Genomic DNA, 17,606 nt, shown 5'->3' with positions numbered 1-17,606 from the left:
TTTTTTGCCACTGGTGTACTTTACATGCAACCAGAATCTCTTTGGGTTTTCTACCATATTTTGAGACAATGTTTCATTGTGGAAACTATTAAAAGCATCTAGCACTGACATCCGCACTAAATTTCGAGCTTTGGGGATTTTGCGTTCTTCTGAATTTGGCATGCTTTTTTTGTTTCTTGTGCAGCAGTGTTCTGATGTGTTTTGTGTGCCATGGTGGATCAGTCCCATCTCTTATTGACTTATGTGGTATGAATCTATCTATTGCTGTCAATACTGTATCATTGAATTTCAGCCATATCTGGTCTACACTTATATAATTAGCTTGGAAGGAATGGAGACTCTCTCTTAGGAAGGTATCAAGCGAATTTTTATCTGCTGTTTTTATCAAGCGAATTTTTATCTGCTGTTTTAATCAGATATATTTTGCATTTATTTTTGAGCCTCGCTACAATGACCTTGTGTTAATTAATCCCTGTATCCGTCATGATGCTATCTATTAGATCAGGATTGTTTGTGGCTAAGAGGTCAAGTGTGTTTTTGCAACCATTTACAATTTGTGAGGGCTCATGAACTAATTGTTCAAAGTAATTCCCAGAGAAAGCATTTAGTACAATTTCGGAAGATGTTTCCTGTCTATCACTGGCTTTGAACATGTATTTTCGCCATCAAATTGAGGGTAGATTGAAGTCTCCACCGATTATAACTGTATGAGTAGCGGTACTTATTTGTAATGAGATTCAAGTTTTCTTTGAACCATTCAGCTATTATATCATCTGAGTCGGGGGGGGTTGGTAGAAGGAGCCAATTATTATTTTGGTACTGCTGTTGAGTATAACCTCTACCCATAGTAATTCGCAGGAACTATCTATTTCAACTTCACTATAAGATAAACTGCTACCAACAGACAGAAACACACCACCACCTACTTTATTTAATCTATCTTTTCTGAACAGGGTTTGCACCTCTGTAAACATTTTAGCAGATTTTATCTCCAGCTTTCTGTTCCTATAATGATTTCAGCTTCAGTGCTTTCTATCAGTGCTTGAAGCTCTAGTACTTTTCCAACACAGCTATGACAATTTACAACTACAATACAAACTGTTGCTTGCTCGATTCTCTTCGTTTCTTCACCCTACACCCTTTGAGACTGGTGCCCTTTTTTATCTTTCCCGAGACTTTCTAACCTAAAAATCACCCAGTCCATGTCACACAGCCCCTGCTACTCATGTAGTTGCCTCCTGTGTGTATTTGACACCTGGCCTATTTAGCGGAACCCAAAACCCCACCACCCTATGGCGCAAGAAGGGGAATCTGCAGCCTACACGGTTGCAGAACCATCTGAGCCTCTGATTCAGACCCTCCACTTGGCTCTGTACCAAAGCTCTGCAATTGGTCCTGTAGATAATGCTGCAGATGGTGATCTCTGCCTTTGTCTTGCTAGCAAGACTGGCAGTCTTTACCAGCTCAGATAGCTGCCAGAAACCAGTTGGCTGCACCCTGTACCCTTCATGGCATCCGGACTGTGTTGTGTTGTGTTACAGTTTTGTTTTGTGTTTGTTCTGTGTCCTACAATCTTGAAAGATTTTTTCAATGAATAAATAAATATTTTACACTATCTCTAATGATCCTGATGTCAGAGGAATGTACACTATTAACCCTCGAGTAGGTGCACCGATTTTCATCATGAGAGGGCAAGCAGAGCACTTTGTATACATGTAGTCAAAAGCTGTCATTATACTACCAAGGGAAACATGTATGAGCTAAGGATTATTTAAACAAAAATACAAAAAAATCTTATATTACATTGCTAATTTACTATTTGATTAAACAAATAAGAAACTTCCATATAATTTTATTGCTGCAGCTGACATATCAATCTATTCCAACACTTTTTGGTCACATGCTGAACAAAAACACTCTTTCATTGCAATGTAAAGGGACAAAGGCTGTATATATTGAAGAAGTATCAGTTATAACAAAATTCCTTCCATCTACACAGTTAATTGTCTTGCACATTTTCAAGAAATGCTTTACACTTCTCACATGTATGCACTGCTTTTTACATGTCCTTTGCAAACAAAGCTATGCCATGAGCTACACCTTATGATAGTAGATGTGTTTCTTGCCCATCCACATGTCACACACTGCCCTTTTTCTTGGTGGTAGGCTCCTCACTTCTTTCAACATGTTGGTCTTTGTATTGCATGAGGAAAGTTGCAGTGTCGGCAGGAAGTGAAGGAATATTAGTTCTTTCCAATAGCTGAGGCTTCATAGCAGACAGTGATAAATCTTTCAAGAAAATTCTTCTCTTCTTTTTTGGATTTGCCTCATTTGTATGAAAAATTATTTGAGCATTGATTCCTGCTATATCCATTAGAGCATTGAATACAACCACTGGCCATCTTCTTGTCACCTGTGCAACGGTATACGCACCTCCCAGTTTATCGACTCCATCGACTCCTCCCTTTGTTATATTGTAATCTAAAACTATCTTTGGTTTACCTGTAACTTTGTCAATGGTTCCAAAATCGTGTATAGTTGAAAGTAATATACACTCCTGGAAATGGAAAAACGAACACATTGACACCGGTGTGTCAGACCCACCATACTTGCTCCGCACACTGCGAGAGGGCTGTACAAGCAATGATCACACGCACGGCACAGCGGACACACCAGGAACCGCGGTGTTGGCCGTCGAATGGCGCTAGCTGCACAGCATTTGTGCACCGCCGCCGTCAGTGTCAGCCAGTTTGCCGTGGCATACGGAGCTCCATCGCAGTCTTTAACACTGGTAGCATGCCGCGACAGCGTGGACGTGAACCGTATGTGCAGTTGACGGACTTTGAGCGAGGGCGTATAGTGGGCATGCGGGAGGCCGGGTGGACGTACCGCCGAATTGCTCAACACGTGGGGCGTGAGGTCTCCACAGTACATCGATGTTGTCGCCAGTGGTCGGCGGAAGGTGCACGTGTCCGTCGACCTGGGACCGGACCGCAGCGACGCACGGATGCACGCCAAGACCGTAGGATCCTACGCAGTGCCGTAGGGGACCGCACCGCCACTTCCCAGCAAATTAGGGACACTGTTGCTCCTGGGGTATCGGCGAGGACCATTCGCAACCGTCTCCATGAAGCTGGGCTACGGTCCCGCACACCGTTAGGCCGTCTTCCGCTCACGCCCCAACATCGTGCAGCCCGCCTCCAGTGGTGTCGCGACAGGTGTGAATGGAGGGACGAATGGAGACGTGTCGTCTTCAGCGATGAGAGTCGCTTCTGCCTTGGTGCCAATGATGGTCGTATGCGTGTTTGGCACCGTGCAGGTGAGCGCCACAATCAGGACTGCATACGACCGAGGCACACAGGGCCAACACCCGGCATCATGGTGTGGGGAGCGATCTCCTACACTGGCTGTACACCACTGGTGATCGTCGAGGGGACACTGAATAGTGCACGGTACATCCAAACCGTCATCGAACCCATCGTTCTACCATTCCTAGACCGGCAAGGGAACTTGCTGTTCCAACAGGACAATGCACGTCCGCATGTATCCCGTGCCACCCAACGTGCTCTAGAAGGTGTAATTCAACTACCCTGGCCAGCAAGATCTCCGGATCTGTCCCACATTGAGCATGTTTGGGACTGGATGAAGCGTCGTCTCACGCGGTCTGCACGTCCAGCACGAACGCTGGTCCAACTGAGGCGCCAGGTGGAAATGGCATGGCAAGCCGTTCTACAGGACTACATCCAGCATCTCTACGATCGTCTCCATGGGAGAATAGCAGCCTGCATTGCTGCGAAAGGATGATATACACTGTACTAGTGCCGACATTGTGCATGCTCTGTTGCCTGTGTCTATGTGCCTGTGGTTCTGTCAGTGTGATCATGTGATGTATCTGACCCCAGGAATGTGTCAATAAAGTTTCCCCTTCCTGGGACAATGAATTCACGGTGTTCTTATTTCAATTTCCAGGAGTGTAATTGCCTTGTTTTGTTTCGGCACATACGAAACTAGCGTCATATCATTCTGAAAACCAAATAAAGAGGAGTGGCTAGCCCTACAATCCCCAAGTAAAAATTCTTGTGGGCTCTTGAGTTTGTTTTTTCTCAATGTGCTGATGAACATTAGTCACTTTTTCAAAAGGGAGTTGGCTAAGGAATAGCTAGTGTGCCAATTATCCATTGTAAAATTTCTTCCTGAGTATTCAGTGTGAGTAACTAGCCTTCTTATAATATCACAGGGAGAATTAGAAATATCGTGTTGTCCTTTAGGTTATTTTCCACAATATACTTTAATACTACTAGTGAAGAATGTTTTAGAATCTGCTAAAGAAAATATTTATCCAGTACTTCACTGGTTTCTTTGGGATATACTGAACAAAAGAACAGCGACCCCGGAAAACTTGCAAATTTTCAATTACTGTCACAATCATCCTACACTATAAGCGTTCTTGCAGTTTACCACAAAGGCATCCAATATTTGCCTTATTGCAGTTTACCACAAAGGCATCCAATATTTGCCTTATTGCAGCAAGTTTATCAGTTACTCTTCTTTCTTTCCTCGTACTTTTGTTTTCAAAATGGATACATCGATAAGGAACAGAAGTATTCTGTAGCTTACCACAGCTCTCGTAATCTCCATACTAGTACCATTTACTGTCCACAGGTCAATGACATTTGTGTGGTTTGCTTTCTTAGTCCCAATGAGATATAACAAACCTGACAATACCATTATTTCACACCTTGTAGTTTCCTTAGTGTTCCTTTCTCTGGAATATTGTACATGTCCTTTCTTAAATTGAATGTGTATGTTCATGTATTTTACAATTTCATCAATCATTTCCAGGCTAAGTATTGTCCATAAAACCTCTGTTTCACTTGTGACCCCTCTGGCAACATGCATAGGTCCAGGGAATATTTTCACAATGTTCTTTTTGTTTTCGAAGTCACATTAGGACATATTTTATTCCATTTACATGTTTTGTCCCTCCCAATAAAAATACTACCAGTGGAGAGTGGCTCTTTGCAGTCATCATCTGAATTGTGGACTTGATCAGAATCTGAATCGTGGTCACTTCATGTGATAAACTCCTCATCTTCTTCAGTTATCATCATTTTTGTTTTCTGGTACAGAGTTGAACACTGGATCCTCGTTGAGTAACCAATCAAGCTCATTGTCTGTCAGCTTTGATCTCACCCTGCACAGTGATATACCTGCTTGACACATGTTATCTTTTGATTTGATTAAAAAGGAATGAAACAAAAGTGAAGGAAAAATTACTTACATGACCCATGGTGTACATTGTACACTACGATGACACACTCACAGTTTATTATAAATTACTGAAGCTCACATGAACCTATTACAACACAACTTATCACTGTGCTAGGTGAAACAATAATGTAGGAATAGGTAGTGGGCTTGCTATTGTGAAACAACAATGGAACTGTGCACGACAATGTCATTTGCTGTTGGCGCACTTTATACACAGGTCCACCTGCTCGAGGGTTAAACAATGAGAGTAACAGTAAATCAGCTGAGAACGTAATTTTGTGTTGCGTGATATGCTATAATGGCAATGTATGGATGGAATCCTTGTTTAATGTAAGAAACTATTTGTTTTGTCTGGTAGTGATCCTGAATTTAATGTATCAGATGTACTGACAGCATAATTTCATGCATGTAGGTATTGTATTGTATTGTATTTTTTATTGGTCCTGTTGTCTACATAGCAGCTTATGCATAAGACATTGGACAAGCCAAGTTATAGATATACAGGCTGACAGTAATTTCAAGGCATACATATTTAAGGTTACAATAATACACTTTACACGTAAGTATTTATATAACACATTTCATAAATTTAAATATTCTTCAATGGGGTAAAAGCAGTGATGCTGTAAATATGACTTTAGAGATTTTCCAAATGTATTGACCTCAGTGATAGCTTTTATGTTTTCAGGAAGTTTGTTATAAAGCTTAACTCTCATGTGAAAAGTACCTTTTTGGCACAATGCTGTGCTGATTTGAGTCACATGTAAGTTTCTGTTTTGTCTTTGTAAAGTGCTCATGTATATCACAGTTTTTTTGCAGTCTCCGGTCCTTGCCTATTACATTTAATTTAAAGAACAAAAGAGTTTCCATAATGTATACACATGGTAATGGAGGAATACCAGATTTCTTAAACAGGGGTTTACAAGAGTCTCTAGGCTTGCACCCAAACAAGATTCTAATGGCCCATTTTTGTAGTTTAAAAGTGATATTAGCTGTTTTAGAATTTCCCCAGAAGGTGACACCATATCTAAGACGAGAATGAAAGTACGCATGATATGCATTCAATACTGTTTTCTCACTACAGCATGATTTTAATGAACAAAGAAGGTAACATGTTTTGCTCAGTTCTGTATTGAGATATTCAATATGCTTATTCCATCTGATTTTACTCTGCAGCCAAAGTCCTAAGAATTTGGTTTCAGTATTGTTACCAACTGGTTCGTCATTGATAGAGACTGATGGGATAAACATGTCCTTGTTAGGAACATTGTGGAATTTTAGAGCAATGGTTTTCTTACTGTTTATTTCAAGCTGATTACTCTGTGCCCAGCTGCTAAGTTGTTTCGTGACCGTGTTTACTGTCTGCTGTAACTGTTCATCGTCGTCTCCTTTTAGTAGAATCGTGGTGTCATCTGCAAATATGATTGTCTTGTGTGCATCAACATTTAAGCTTAGATCATTTATGTACAGAAGAAACAGAAGGGGTCCCAATACTGATCCTTGGGGTACACCACATTTAATTTGTTTATAGTCAGATATGTGATTTGATACAGTTTTTAGTTCAATATTTGTGTGCTTGATGCACACTGCCTGCATACGATTAGTCAGGAAGGAACTGATCCACTTTTTGGACAGACCTCGAATACCATATCTTTCTAGCTTTGGTAGCAGAATTTTATGGTCCACCATGTCAAAAGCTTTTGACAAGTCATTAAAGACTCCTATTGTTTCCTGTTTTTTGTCCATCAGGTTTAGGATGGAATTGATGCACTCATAGACAGCAGTTGTCGTTGACCTCTTATTTCTGAATCCATGTTGTTCATTACATAGAATGCTGTTTTTATTTATAAATTTCATAAGTTTGTCATACATAACTTTTTCCAGTACTTTACAGATGCAGGAGGAAATTGTGATGGGTCTGTAGTTATTTGCATTGTCTTTATCCCCTTTTTTATATACAGGAATAACTTTTGATGTTTTCAGCACATCAGAGAAAGTGCCTGCCTGAAGTGAGCAGTCGCATAAGTGTGTGAGTACTTCAATTAGGTTTGATGCACTCTTCTTTAACATTGTTGCAGGTATACCATCAATACCTGCCGATTTGGAATTTTTTAGGCCTTTTATTGCTTTAGCTACTTCATCTTGAGAAACAGAACTGATGTACATTAATCCTCTACATGCACATATTTTATATTCATTTGCCTGGGTGCTCTTTACGTTTGATTGTAACATATTATCAGCAACACCTGTGAAAAAGTTGTTAAATGTGTTGGCTACTTCTAAGGGGTTTGTTACCTTTTTATTTTTATGTGATAGTGTTATATTTTTGCAAGGTTGTCTGTATTCTCCACATTCTTTTTTTATAACACTCCACATAGCCTTTGATTTATTAGCTGAATTATAAATGATTTCATCATTATGCATTATTTATGCTGCTTTTATTACTTTTCTTAATATTTTGGAGTATTTTTTATAGTATGCGCGTTCTGCAGGTGAGGAATTTTTTGAGTTATATATTTCATGAAGTACTCTTTTCTTCTGGCATGAAACCCTTATTCCCTTTGTGATCCAGCTGTTTGTTCTAGAGTTCCCCCATATGGTTAATGTTTTCAGTGGGAATGCAAGTTCAAAGAAATGGGTTAATGTATCAATCAAAGTGTTGAATTTTTCATTTATATCATTCATTTTGTACACTCCTAGCCATTTTTCTATCTGTAATAAGTTGTTGAAGTAGTTTACATTATGCTGATTATAACTTCGATATGCTGTTCTGAAAGACATGTTGTTAATAATACTTCCTTGTACTTTTATGCTTAATATTTGAGCAAGATGATCACTAAAACCTGCATTGAAAATTTTTAGTGAGGTGTTGTGTAAACTCTTCTTGACTAGAAACTGATCAAGAGCTGTTTGGCAAGTTTCTGATACTCAGGTAGCTGCTTTTACTTCAGTCTTTAAATTTTAGTTTGTTGCAAGGTTCAAAATGCTCTCCCTATTTCCACTATTCGTGCAGAAGTCAATATTGAAGTCACCACAGATTATCAATTCACAATCCATTTTATTTACTTTATTTAGCAATGACTCCATTTTGTTTAAGAAGAGTTCAGAATTCCCGGATGGTGGACGGTAAACTGTAGCAATAACCAGGTTGAACTGAGTAATTTTTATAGCTGCAATTTCATAATCCTTTTCGACATTTGCCCTAGTTAAGTCAGGTAGTGTAATAAAATCTACATTATCCTGTGTGTAAATTGCTACCCCACCCTGCTTGATGTTTTTCCTGCAGTAGTAAGCAGCCAAGACAAATTTGTTTATTTTCGTATTCTGGATTAATTCTGGGTTAAGACAGTGATCAGAAATGCATAACGCTGAGATATCATTAAGTTCATGTGTTAATAGTACGTTAAGTTCATCAATCTTATTATGCAGGGATTGGCCATTATGGTGATAAATTTTTAGTTCGGGCGTATTCAAGATTTGGTAATTGGGAATCATATTTAAAGCATCACATACCTCTAGTTTAAATTAGGAACATCAGCAGTGTTGTATTTTCGTTCTTCTTTCTTGTTTATTTTGTTGTCCTTGATGTTGTTGGAAGGATGTTCAGAAAGCTGATAGTTGAGCCATACAGTTGCAAATGTTGCTGAAATTCTGACTTTCTGTCATGTAAAACTCTTTCCTTCAACTAAATAAATTACCAACTACAGCTATTGAAGTGAAACTAAGTCATACCTTTCCTCCACTTGTGACGATCTCTTGAGACTCATGTAGTTGCTGATAGATAAATGTACTTTGAAATATGATCCACTCTATCTTGTGTTTCATTCTGCAATCATTGATGGCTATTGCATGTGTTAATAATTTTGTACCCCTAGACGTTGCTTTATCAGCAACTGATCATTATTTACCATTATTGGTACATACCCAGTGAAAATTTCAGACAATATTTTGGCTCCAATGTAAAAATGTTGTACACACTACAGGTGAAATGGGTACAAGCTTTCTGGATTATCTGGTAACCTTATGTATGTGTATGGAATGTCAGAACATACAGAAAGGTTATTTTATGCTCATTGAAGATCTGTGTAGTAATGTTTTTAATTAGGAACAGTAGTGTGTGTGATATTTTCACTTTAAAGTGATAACATGTTTTGAATTCACATATCATTTTGTCCAGCATTGTTCTTTGGACACAGGATATATCCAACTGAAAGAAATATTTTTATTGAATTGCAACAACCAGTGGCACCAAAATTTCTCCATGACCAGTATCAGCCCTTGAGTCATTTCCATGTGCACACAACTGACTACAAAAAACAGGCAACAAGCATCTTGGAGCAAGGAATTAGCAGTTATACATAGAATTATGAATAATGTATGTTAAGAACTTGTCATAAGAAAAATACATATCCAACTCATCATAAGTAAAATTTATGCAGATAAACTTATGAAACTTACACAATAGGGACCCCTGTTTCAGTAATAGTGCATCATACATATTGGTAGAATAAGAGAAGCTGTTGCATCAAAAAGGTAAGAGAAGGAGCTAGCAGAGGGCAGAAAACTTGGACTAAATAGCAAACACAATTACAGATGTCCATTGCTTTGACAATGTCCTTTAGGGTGCATTTTTAAATTTTATGCCAAGTGGTAAGTTAATAACTTGTGCTTTTGATAGTGTGCCTTTTTTTGATTAGGTGACATACAAAAGCAGATTTCTTGTTTTTCCTTCCAATTTTGATATATGATTTGTATCTGCTGGTATGTCTGATGTAACACTCTACACATTCTGTGCATTACATTTTACATATGCGTGCTGCATCAAAATTATTTCTGTTAGTTTCAACGTTATGGATTAGTATTTTACCAAGGTTTTAATATTTTTAACAGGAAATTTGACATTAAATTTATTGAACAGAGTGCAAAGGTTAGACAAAATATGTTGACAAAAAGGAGCCATGACATGTTTTAAATGTAGCACAGAGTTATGCATAAGCTGATTTGCAGGATTCAGATGTGAAATTTTCATCTATATACATTCACAGGTTGAGAGGTTATGTGATGTTACTTCAATGGTCATAAAATCAAGACACATTTGCAGAGAGCTTTACAGTATGAGCACATTTATGAGTATAATGTTACCCCTGTGTCCCAGATGCATGCACTGATTTGGTTGGGAAGGGTGTGTCATAAGGTTGTTGTTTCCTCTCGTCAGACCTGCTAGTCCACAACTATCATAACTGCTCCTAGGTATACTGCATCCTAAGACTGGGATGAAGTGTATGTCATATCTGTTTCCACACATGTTCTATCAGGGACCGACCTGGGGATCTTGCTAGTCATGGGAGTTCCCTAAAATCATGGAGATTGGTAATGGAGACACATGAAGTGTGTGGATGAGCATTGTTTTATTGAAAAATGGTACCATGATACTGTTACATGAGAAGTAACACATGAGAACACAGGTTATCTACGACATACCGTTGTGCCATTAAAATTCCCTCAATAACCACCAGCCATGAGCTGAAGTCCTGCCTGACGGCTCTTCGTACCATTATGCCAGGTTAAAATTGCTGTGCCTCTCCAAAATATTGGAAGAATGCTATCTCTCTCCAGATCACCACCATATTCACCTATAATGACCATCCATTGCAGTGTAGAACTATAAGAAGGAAGGATGATTGGAGTTTAACATCCCACTGACATTGATGTCATTAGAGACAGACAAGCTCATATTGTTTCAAGGCTGGGGAAGGAAAATGTGCATGTTCTTTCAAAGTAACCATCCCATAATTTGCCTGGAGCAATTTAAGAAAGTCAAAGGAAACCTAAGTCATGATGGGCAGATGCAGATTTGAATTGTCATCTACCCAAATGGTAGTCGGTTGGTCTAACCTCTGCATAAACTCACTTGGTGTGCAGAACCATGATTCATCACTGGACACAATGGATGCCATTTATCAACAATCCATGCTTCCCAGTCACAGCACCATTCCAGATGCAGCAGACTGAGTTGTAGTGTTAACAGCAGCCTATGCATAGGGCAGTAATTTCACAATTTGTCTGCTGTTAGTTTCTAAGCAATCATATGAGATGAGACAGAATGTTGCAGGGAGTCCATTTCTTTTCATCAGGTGAAAAGTGCAGATGTGGAAGGGTTACCATGGGTTTAGTGCACAATATAGCAATCCTCCCTTGTGGTGATCACATGTAGTCAACTGAAACTTTGACGACAAGCATGCCTATCCTTGTATTCACATGCAGTCCAACTCTGGGCCACTATTACATCCAAATGTCCCATAAATCTGTATACTGTATGATCTGACTAGCCAGCTAAATGGAAACCCACAATGACGCCCCTTTCAAACTCTGTCAAGTGCTAATAACACTGTCTAACATGAGCACATGCTATCTCTATAGCCAACACAGGGACCACTAAACTTCTGACACTACATGCATATTATAGAACTGACCAGGTCACATGACAGCACTAACCATGAACAGAACTAAAACTAATGTATTCTGGTGGCTGTTTCACCTATCACAGAGTTCAGAAACTCTAATCATTTACATTCCTACCGATGGTGAGTACGTGTATGAAGCTACACTGGCATCCAACCATGTCTTTTTGGTGTTTCACTTTTTCCTCAGACAGTGTATTTTGTCTACAATACTGCAATGAAACCTGTTTTTGGTTGTTGTGAGATGTCTAATTCTTTGTTTCTTCTGCTTTTCAACACAACTTAAGCAACCTGATAACCATTACTCTGACAGAAAGACTTTTTATGATATACAGTACTGCGTAGAAAGTTATGAACCTCTTCTTTCACCTCGTCATTGCAGCTGAATTGCTGGGACCACAATTAATGCTGACAGGTACTGTGAGACTCTGAAAAAACTCAAATGGACAATTAAGAACTGGAGAAGAGGAATATTGTGTAAGGGCGTACACATTCTCCATGACAATGCTTGCCCACACATCACTCAGCAAACTGTTGCTCTCCTGCAACAGTTTCAGTGGAACATAATCACCCACCCACCCTATAGTCCTGGCCTGGTGCCCAGTAACTATCACCTGTTCCCTAGGTTTAAAGAACATTTGGCCGGAAAGCAATTCAGCTCCGACGACGAGGTGAAAGAAGACGTTCATAACTTTCTGAACAGCAGGGCGGTGAGCTGGTGTGACATGGGCATACAAAAATTGCCATAGCGTCTACAAAAATTTATCGAGAGAAATGGTGATTATGTCGAAAAATAGCTAAATGTTCAAGCTGTAAACTGATGTAAACCATTGCAGAAATAAATAAGTCTATGTACTTATAAAAAAATAGGAGACCTTACTTTTGGGGTTACCCTCATATGTGATTAAAACCTTGACTAAATCACTTGTTCAGAATTTGATGGTGTTTTGAGTACTGGGAAGAGAACTGATGTTACATAAATAACGCAGTTTTAGTGACCATTTAAACACTGAAGCTGTGACCAGATGCTTTAGTTTGATGCACTCAGAATTACCGGCATTCATATAATTTCAACAGACAGCTTCACATGTGAGGGTGCATTTCCATTGTATGAAAGATATTCAGATCAGAAGTGTTTGCATGAAAGGAGAATCAACATGATATGATTAAAATTTCTGTCTTCATAAAATGTATTCTACTTCTATATGCACTTTCTCGCTTCAGATGACTGTTCTTGCCACCTCTCCAAATGTTGAGGTTCCCTTTTAAAATAAATATATAGTTAAGCAAAATGATAACATCTTATACTTTTGCACACAGTGCCAGAAGCTGGAACTCTAAAGCTCAGTTTACTCTAATAGTGTTTTCTGTAGGTATCGTGTTTATGTTTTTAATCAGCCATCTGATGTATTTCAATTGATACATGTTGTATCGTTACATAAAAGCCTCCACATTTGGATTTTACAATGACATTTACAGAGTGTACTCCACAGTTTAGAGAGAGAGAGAGAGAGAGAACAGATTACAGCATAATAAACAGATCATACTTTACAGTGTATTAAGCTATTATTTACAGCTTATGACTAAGTCCCTTGAGTTTAAATTTACATACATATATATTGTTCATCAAAATTTATTGACAGTTATCTTTTTTTTTTTCTTACATCATACTTTTCAGTTCACCTTCTAACAATCAGAAAATTCATTTAACGAATGAAATGGGTTTTCTCCAATATTTGTCTAACCGTCTGCTAAAGGCATTAATATTTTTTATTTGGCTGATACTATTTGGAAGACAATTGTTTAGGTATCTCACCATATGTGTTACACTTTTCTCATAACGGCTTGTTCTGTGTTGAGTTGTTCTTAGTTTTCATCAGCATCTTGTTTTGTATCGATATATGTACCAGGTATCCCTCCTAAGAGTCATCAGAGACTCAATCTACACACAGCAAAAACAAAATTACAAATATCTGACAAAATTCCAGAGAAAATGTGCCCAATGACACTTAGGAAGGACACCTTCAGTCTCTGTGTATATTGTTTAAATATTTAGGAGCTCATATATTGCTCTGTGCAATATGACATAATGGATTCAAAGTGTGAAAAAGTAAAATATTTTACATACTTAAATACCAACAATTTGGCTAAATTTTGCAGTGCTTTAATTTTATTTACTTCTTACGCTATTGATGTGCTCTGTCCATCTTAATTTTCCATTGGGGCGGAAACTAAGAAATTTTTTATGGGTTACTTGCTCAGTTTTGTTCCCATTAGTTTTTAGCACCAACTGATTGTGTTTTGGTTGATTGTTGTTAAGGCTTGTGATATTTATTTTTTTGTAATTTAGTATATTTAAACCAGTTATCTATTCTAAGTAAAACTCATTCAGCTCCATGTCTAGCCTTTTTTAGATCCATCCCTGTATTTAAAATGTTAGTGTCATCCACAAATACTATGGATTTCTGTTTGATTTCATCAGGAAACTCATTAATACAACTAAGAAAAGCAGTGGCTCTAGGACACTTCCATGTGGCATTGCATTTAGGATCATTCCCATATCTGAGTACTATTTCTTACTCTTCCCTCTTGTGTTTCTAGCTTTTGGCACCTGTTCATTTAGTAAGATTTTATCAAATTGAATTCAGTGTCTCCCAACCTACAGAATTTTAGCTTGCAATCAATTGAATCAAAAGATCTTGATAAGTAATAGAATACCCAAGGTGTTGATTTTACTCTGTCAAGTGTTTGTAGCAAATAGTCAAAAATTTCTTGTGTTGATGAAGTAGCAAATTTTTCTCTTTCAATCCATGTTGGTTCCATTGCAGTTCTAAGAAGGAGACAAAATGTCACTTGTAATATGTCTAACTAGTGTTTCAGAAAGTTAGCAAATATAATGTAATGCCAGAATCATTTCTATATACTTTGTTTTCATTTTCAGATACCTTTCAAAATGCTGTTAATGGAGGAGCTACGGTTTGTTGCTAAGTTACACGGAACAACAAAACCTGTCAGGAAGTACAATCAGGATGCAGAAGGGGAAGATACAAATAATTTCATTCCTTTGAGTCCATACACAAATTCATATGACTTTGTTGACTCAAAGGAACCTCTGACATGATATTCAACTTAATTACTTTGTCAAAGTCATTAACAGTAATTAATAAAGTTCTGTATAAGTAAGTGATACTTTTCTTGTTGGTTTGAGATATATTCCTATTATTTACAAGTACTATAAAGAGTGAGTTAGTTATACAAGGAAAGAAAGTGTGTTATACTATTAAATCAATAAATATGTGACAATTACATTAGTTGTCACAGCTATTAGCTTTTGTATGAATATTATTTTAAAATGGTCACTACATAGAGGAAAATAAATTGTTAACTGCAGATTTGTTGTTAAAATGTGGATGGAACGTTTACTGAGAAAATGTGTAGATAACTGTATCACACTAAATAGCAGGTTATCAGCACAAACTGAGAAACAAGTCATAAACAAAGCTACAAGAAATATAATTCACCTAAATATGGAACTTGGGCCTAACACAATAGAGGTACTATTGTCAGATTTCATACAGAAAAAGCAAATGAATAAATGTGAAAGATGTATGAAAGGGAAGAATAAATGACTTACACAAATTATATACAGGAAGGCTCTGAACAATAGCTTTGTTATGTTTACATATGTATCTATTTCAATTTCATCTGTGTTCTTGATTACAAAATCCACATCCTAGACCAAGTTCAGTAATGTGCATCTGTGTGGCTGAGATTAGCTGAGAAGTAACTGGTTTGAATTGTGGTGGTGGAAGGAGTTTATTCTTCTAGTATTTTACTTACAAGGGAAGTGGAGGTGACAGCATGAAGTTCTGATCACCAGTTTTTGTGCCATTGTCCAGGATTAAATTCCAAGTCTCTCTGCATCTACAGTCTCTCATGATGTGGAGGCAAATGACAGCATTGATGGTGATCCATCTGTTGGATGGGAATGTTAAGTCCAGTGGCCCATTGTGATATTTTTGAGGATTAGGCTATGGATCAGCACGAGGTTTCATGCTCTTCCTTCTGTCATCATCATACAACAAAAATGTGACACTACACTATGTACAAACAACCATTAAAGTAACCTATACTCAACAGATACTAATGAGACAAGACTCTTATATGCCAAGCAGAATGGGGCCATTGTGTGTGGAGGAAAAAAATGCTTTCCACTTATGTGGCTGAACAACACTCAGGAGTTGCCATATCACTTTTTCTTCGTTCTTTCCTTCCTTCCTTTCTTCCTTTCTTTCCATTCCAAGAAACTCAAAAATGAACCTTAACAGCCTATAACCTTTACTGTAGTATTTCTCAGTTTCTTATACTGGAAATAATCAACAGTATGACTACATGAAAATATCTTGTATCATGTATGTTCTGTATGTAGAGAAGTTGTGACGAAGCACGCTGGGATAATTTTAATTCACCTCTTGTTTTGTCATCTGCCTCCTTTAAATTCATTTTGTTACTTTTAACTATTTACCATTAGCATACATGGGTGAAGGTCATGGTTAAAGCAGGCTCAAAGATGGTAATTGGATGTCCCTATAGGCCCCCTGGATCAGCAGCTGTTGTGGCAGAGCACCTGAAGGAAAATTTGGAAAATATTTCGAGTAGATTTCCCCATCATGTTATAGTTCTGGGTGGAGATTTTAATTTGCTGGATATAGACTGGGAGACTCAAACATCTATAACGGGTGACAGGGACAAAGAATCCATTGAAATTTTTTTAAGTGCTTTATCTGAAAACTACCTTGAGCAGTTAAACAGAGAACTGACTCATGGCGATAACATATTAGACCTTCTGGTGACAAACAGACCCAAACTATTTGAAACAGTTAATGCAGAACAGGGAATCAGCGATCATAAAGTGGTTACTGCATCGATGATTTCAGCCGAGAATAGAAATATTAAAAAAGGTAGGAAGATTTTTCTGTTTAGCAAAAGTGACAAAAAGCTGGTTTCAGAGTACTTGATGGCTCAACACAAAGGTTTTGTCTCAAATACAGATAGGGTCGAGGATCAGTAGACAAAGTTCAAAACCATCGTACAATATGCATTAGATGAGTATGTGCCAAGCAAGATTGTAAGAGATGGAAAAGAGCCACCGTGGTACAACAACCGAGTTAGAAAACTGCTGCAGAAGCAAAGGGAACTTCACAGCAAACATAAATATAGACAAAGCCTTGCAGACAAACAAAAATTACGTGAAGCAAAATGTAGTGTGAGGAGTACTATGCGAGAGGTGTTCAATGAATTCGAAAGTAAAGTTCTATGTACTGACTTGGCAGAAAATCCTAATAAATTTTGGTCTTATGTCAAAGTGGTAGGTGGATCTAAACACTCTGTGACCAAAATAGTACTGAAACAGAGGATGACAGACTAAAGGCCGAAATACTAAATGTCTTTTACCAAAGCTTTTTCACAGAGGAAGACTGCACAGTAGTTCCTTCTCTAGATTGTCGCACAGATGACAAAATGGTAGATATCGAAACAGACGGCAGAGGGATAGAGAAACAATTAAAACCGCTCAAAAAAGGAAAGGCCCCTGGACCTGATGAGATACCAGTTCGATTTTATACAGAGTACGTGAAGGAACTTGCCCCATATCCGTTTTCAAGAAGGGACGTTGAACAGATGTGCAGAACTATGGACCTATATCTCTAACGTTGATCAGTTGTAGAATTTTGGAACATGTATTATGTTAAAGTATAACGACTTTTCTGGAGACTGTAGGAATCAGCATGGGTTTCAAAAAAGATGATCATGTGAAACCCAGCTCATGCTATTCGTCCACGAAACTCAGAGGACCATAGACACGGGTTCCCAGGT

The 17,606-nt window shown here is 38.0% G+C and overlaps 1 protein-coding gene across 1 annotated transcript in view; it reads left to right on the top strand.

Annotated features, from left to right (window-relative positions):
• Positions 1-14,915, top strand: part of LOC124721723 (glutamate receptor ionotropic, kainate 2-like) — a 541,952-nt gene extending 527,037 nt beyond the window's left edge. Inside the window, exon 18 of the mRNA XM_047246817.1 lies at positions 14,674-14,915. Within this exon, the coding sequence (XP_047102773.1) occupies positions 14,674-14,853 (180 nt within the window). The 3' untranslated portion in view covers positions 14,854-14,915. The remainder of the gene's footprint in view (positions 1-14,673) is intronic.
• Positions 14,916-17,606: the final 2,691 nt, after the last annotated feature.

The sequence above is a fragment of the Schistocerca piceifrons genome, chromosome X (genome assembly GCF_021461385.2).
Source record: "Schistocerca piceifrons isolate TAMUIC-IGC-003096 chromosome X, iqSchPice1.1, whole genome shotgun sequence".
Taxonomy (NCBI): domain Eukaryota; kingdom Metazoa; phylum Arthropoda; class Insecta; order Orthoptera; family Acrididae; genus Schistocerca; species Schistocerca piceifrons.
Note: the sequence above shows the minus strand (reverse complement) of the source record. Positions and strands in the feature narration are given on the sequence as shown.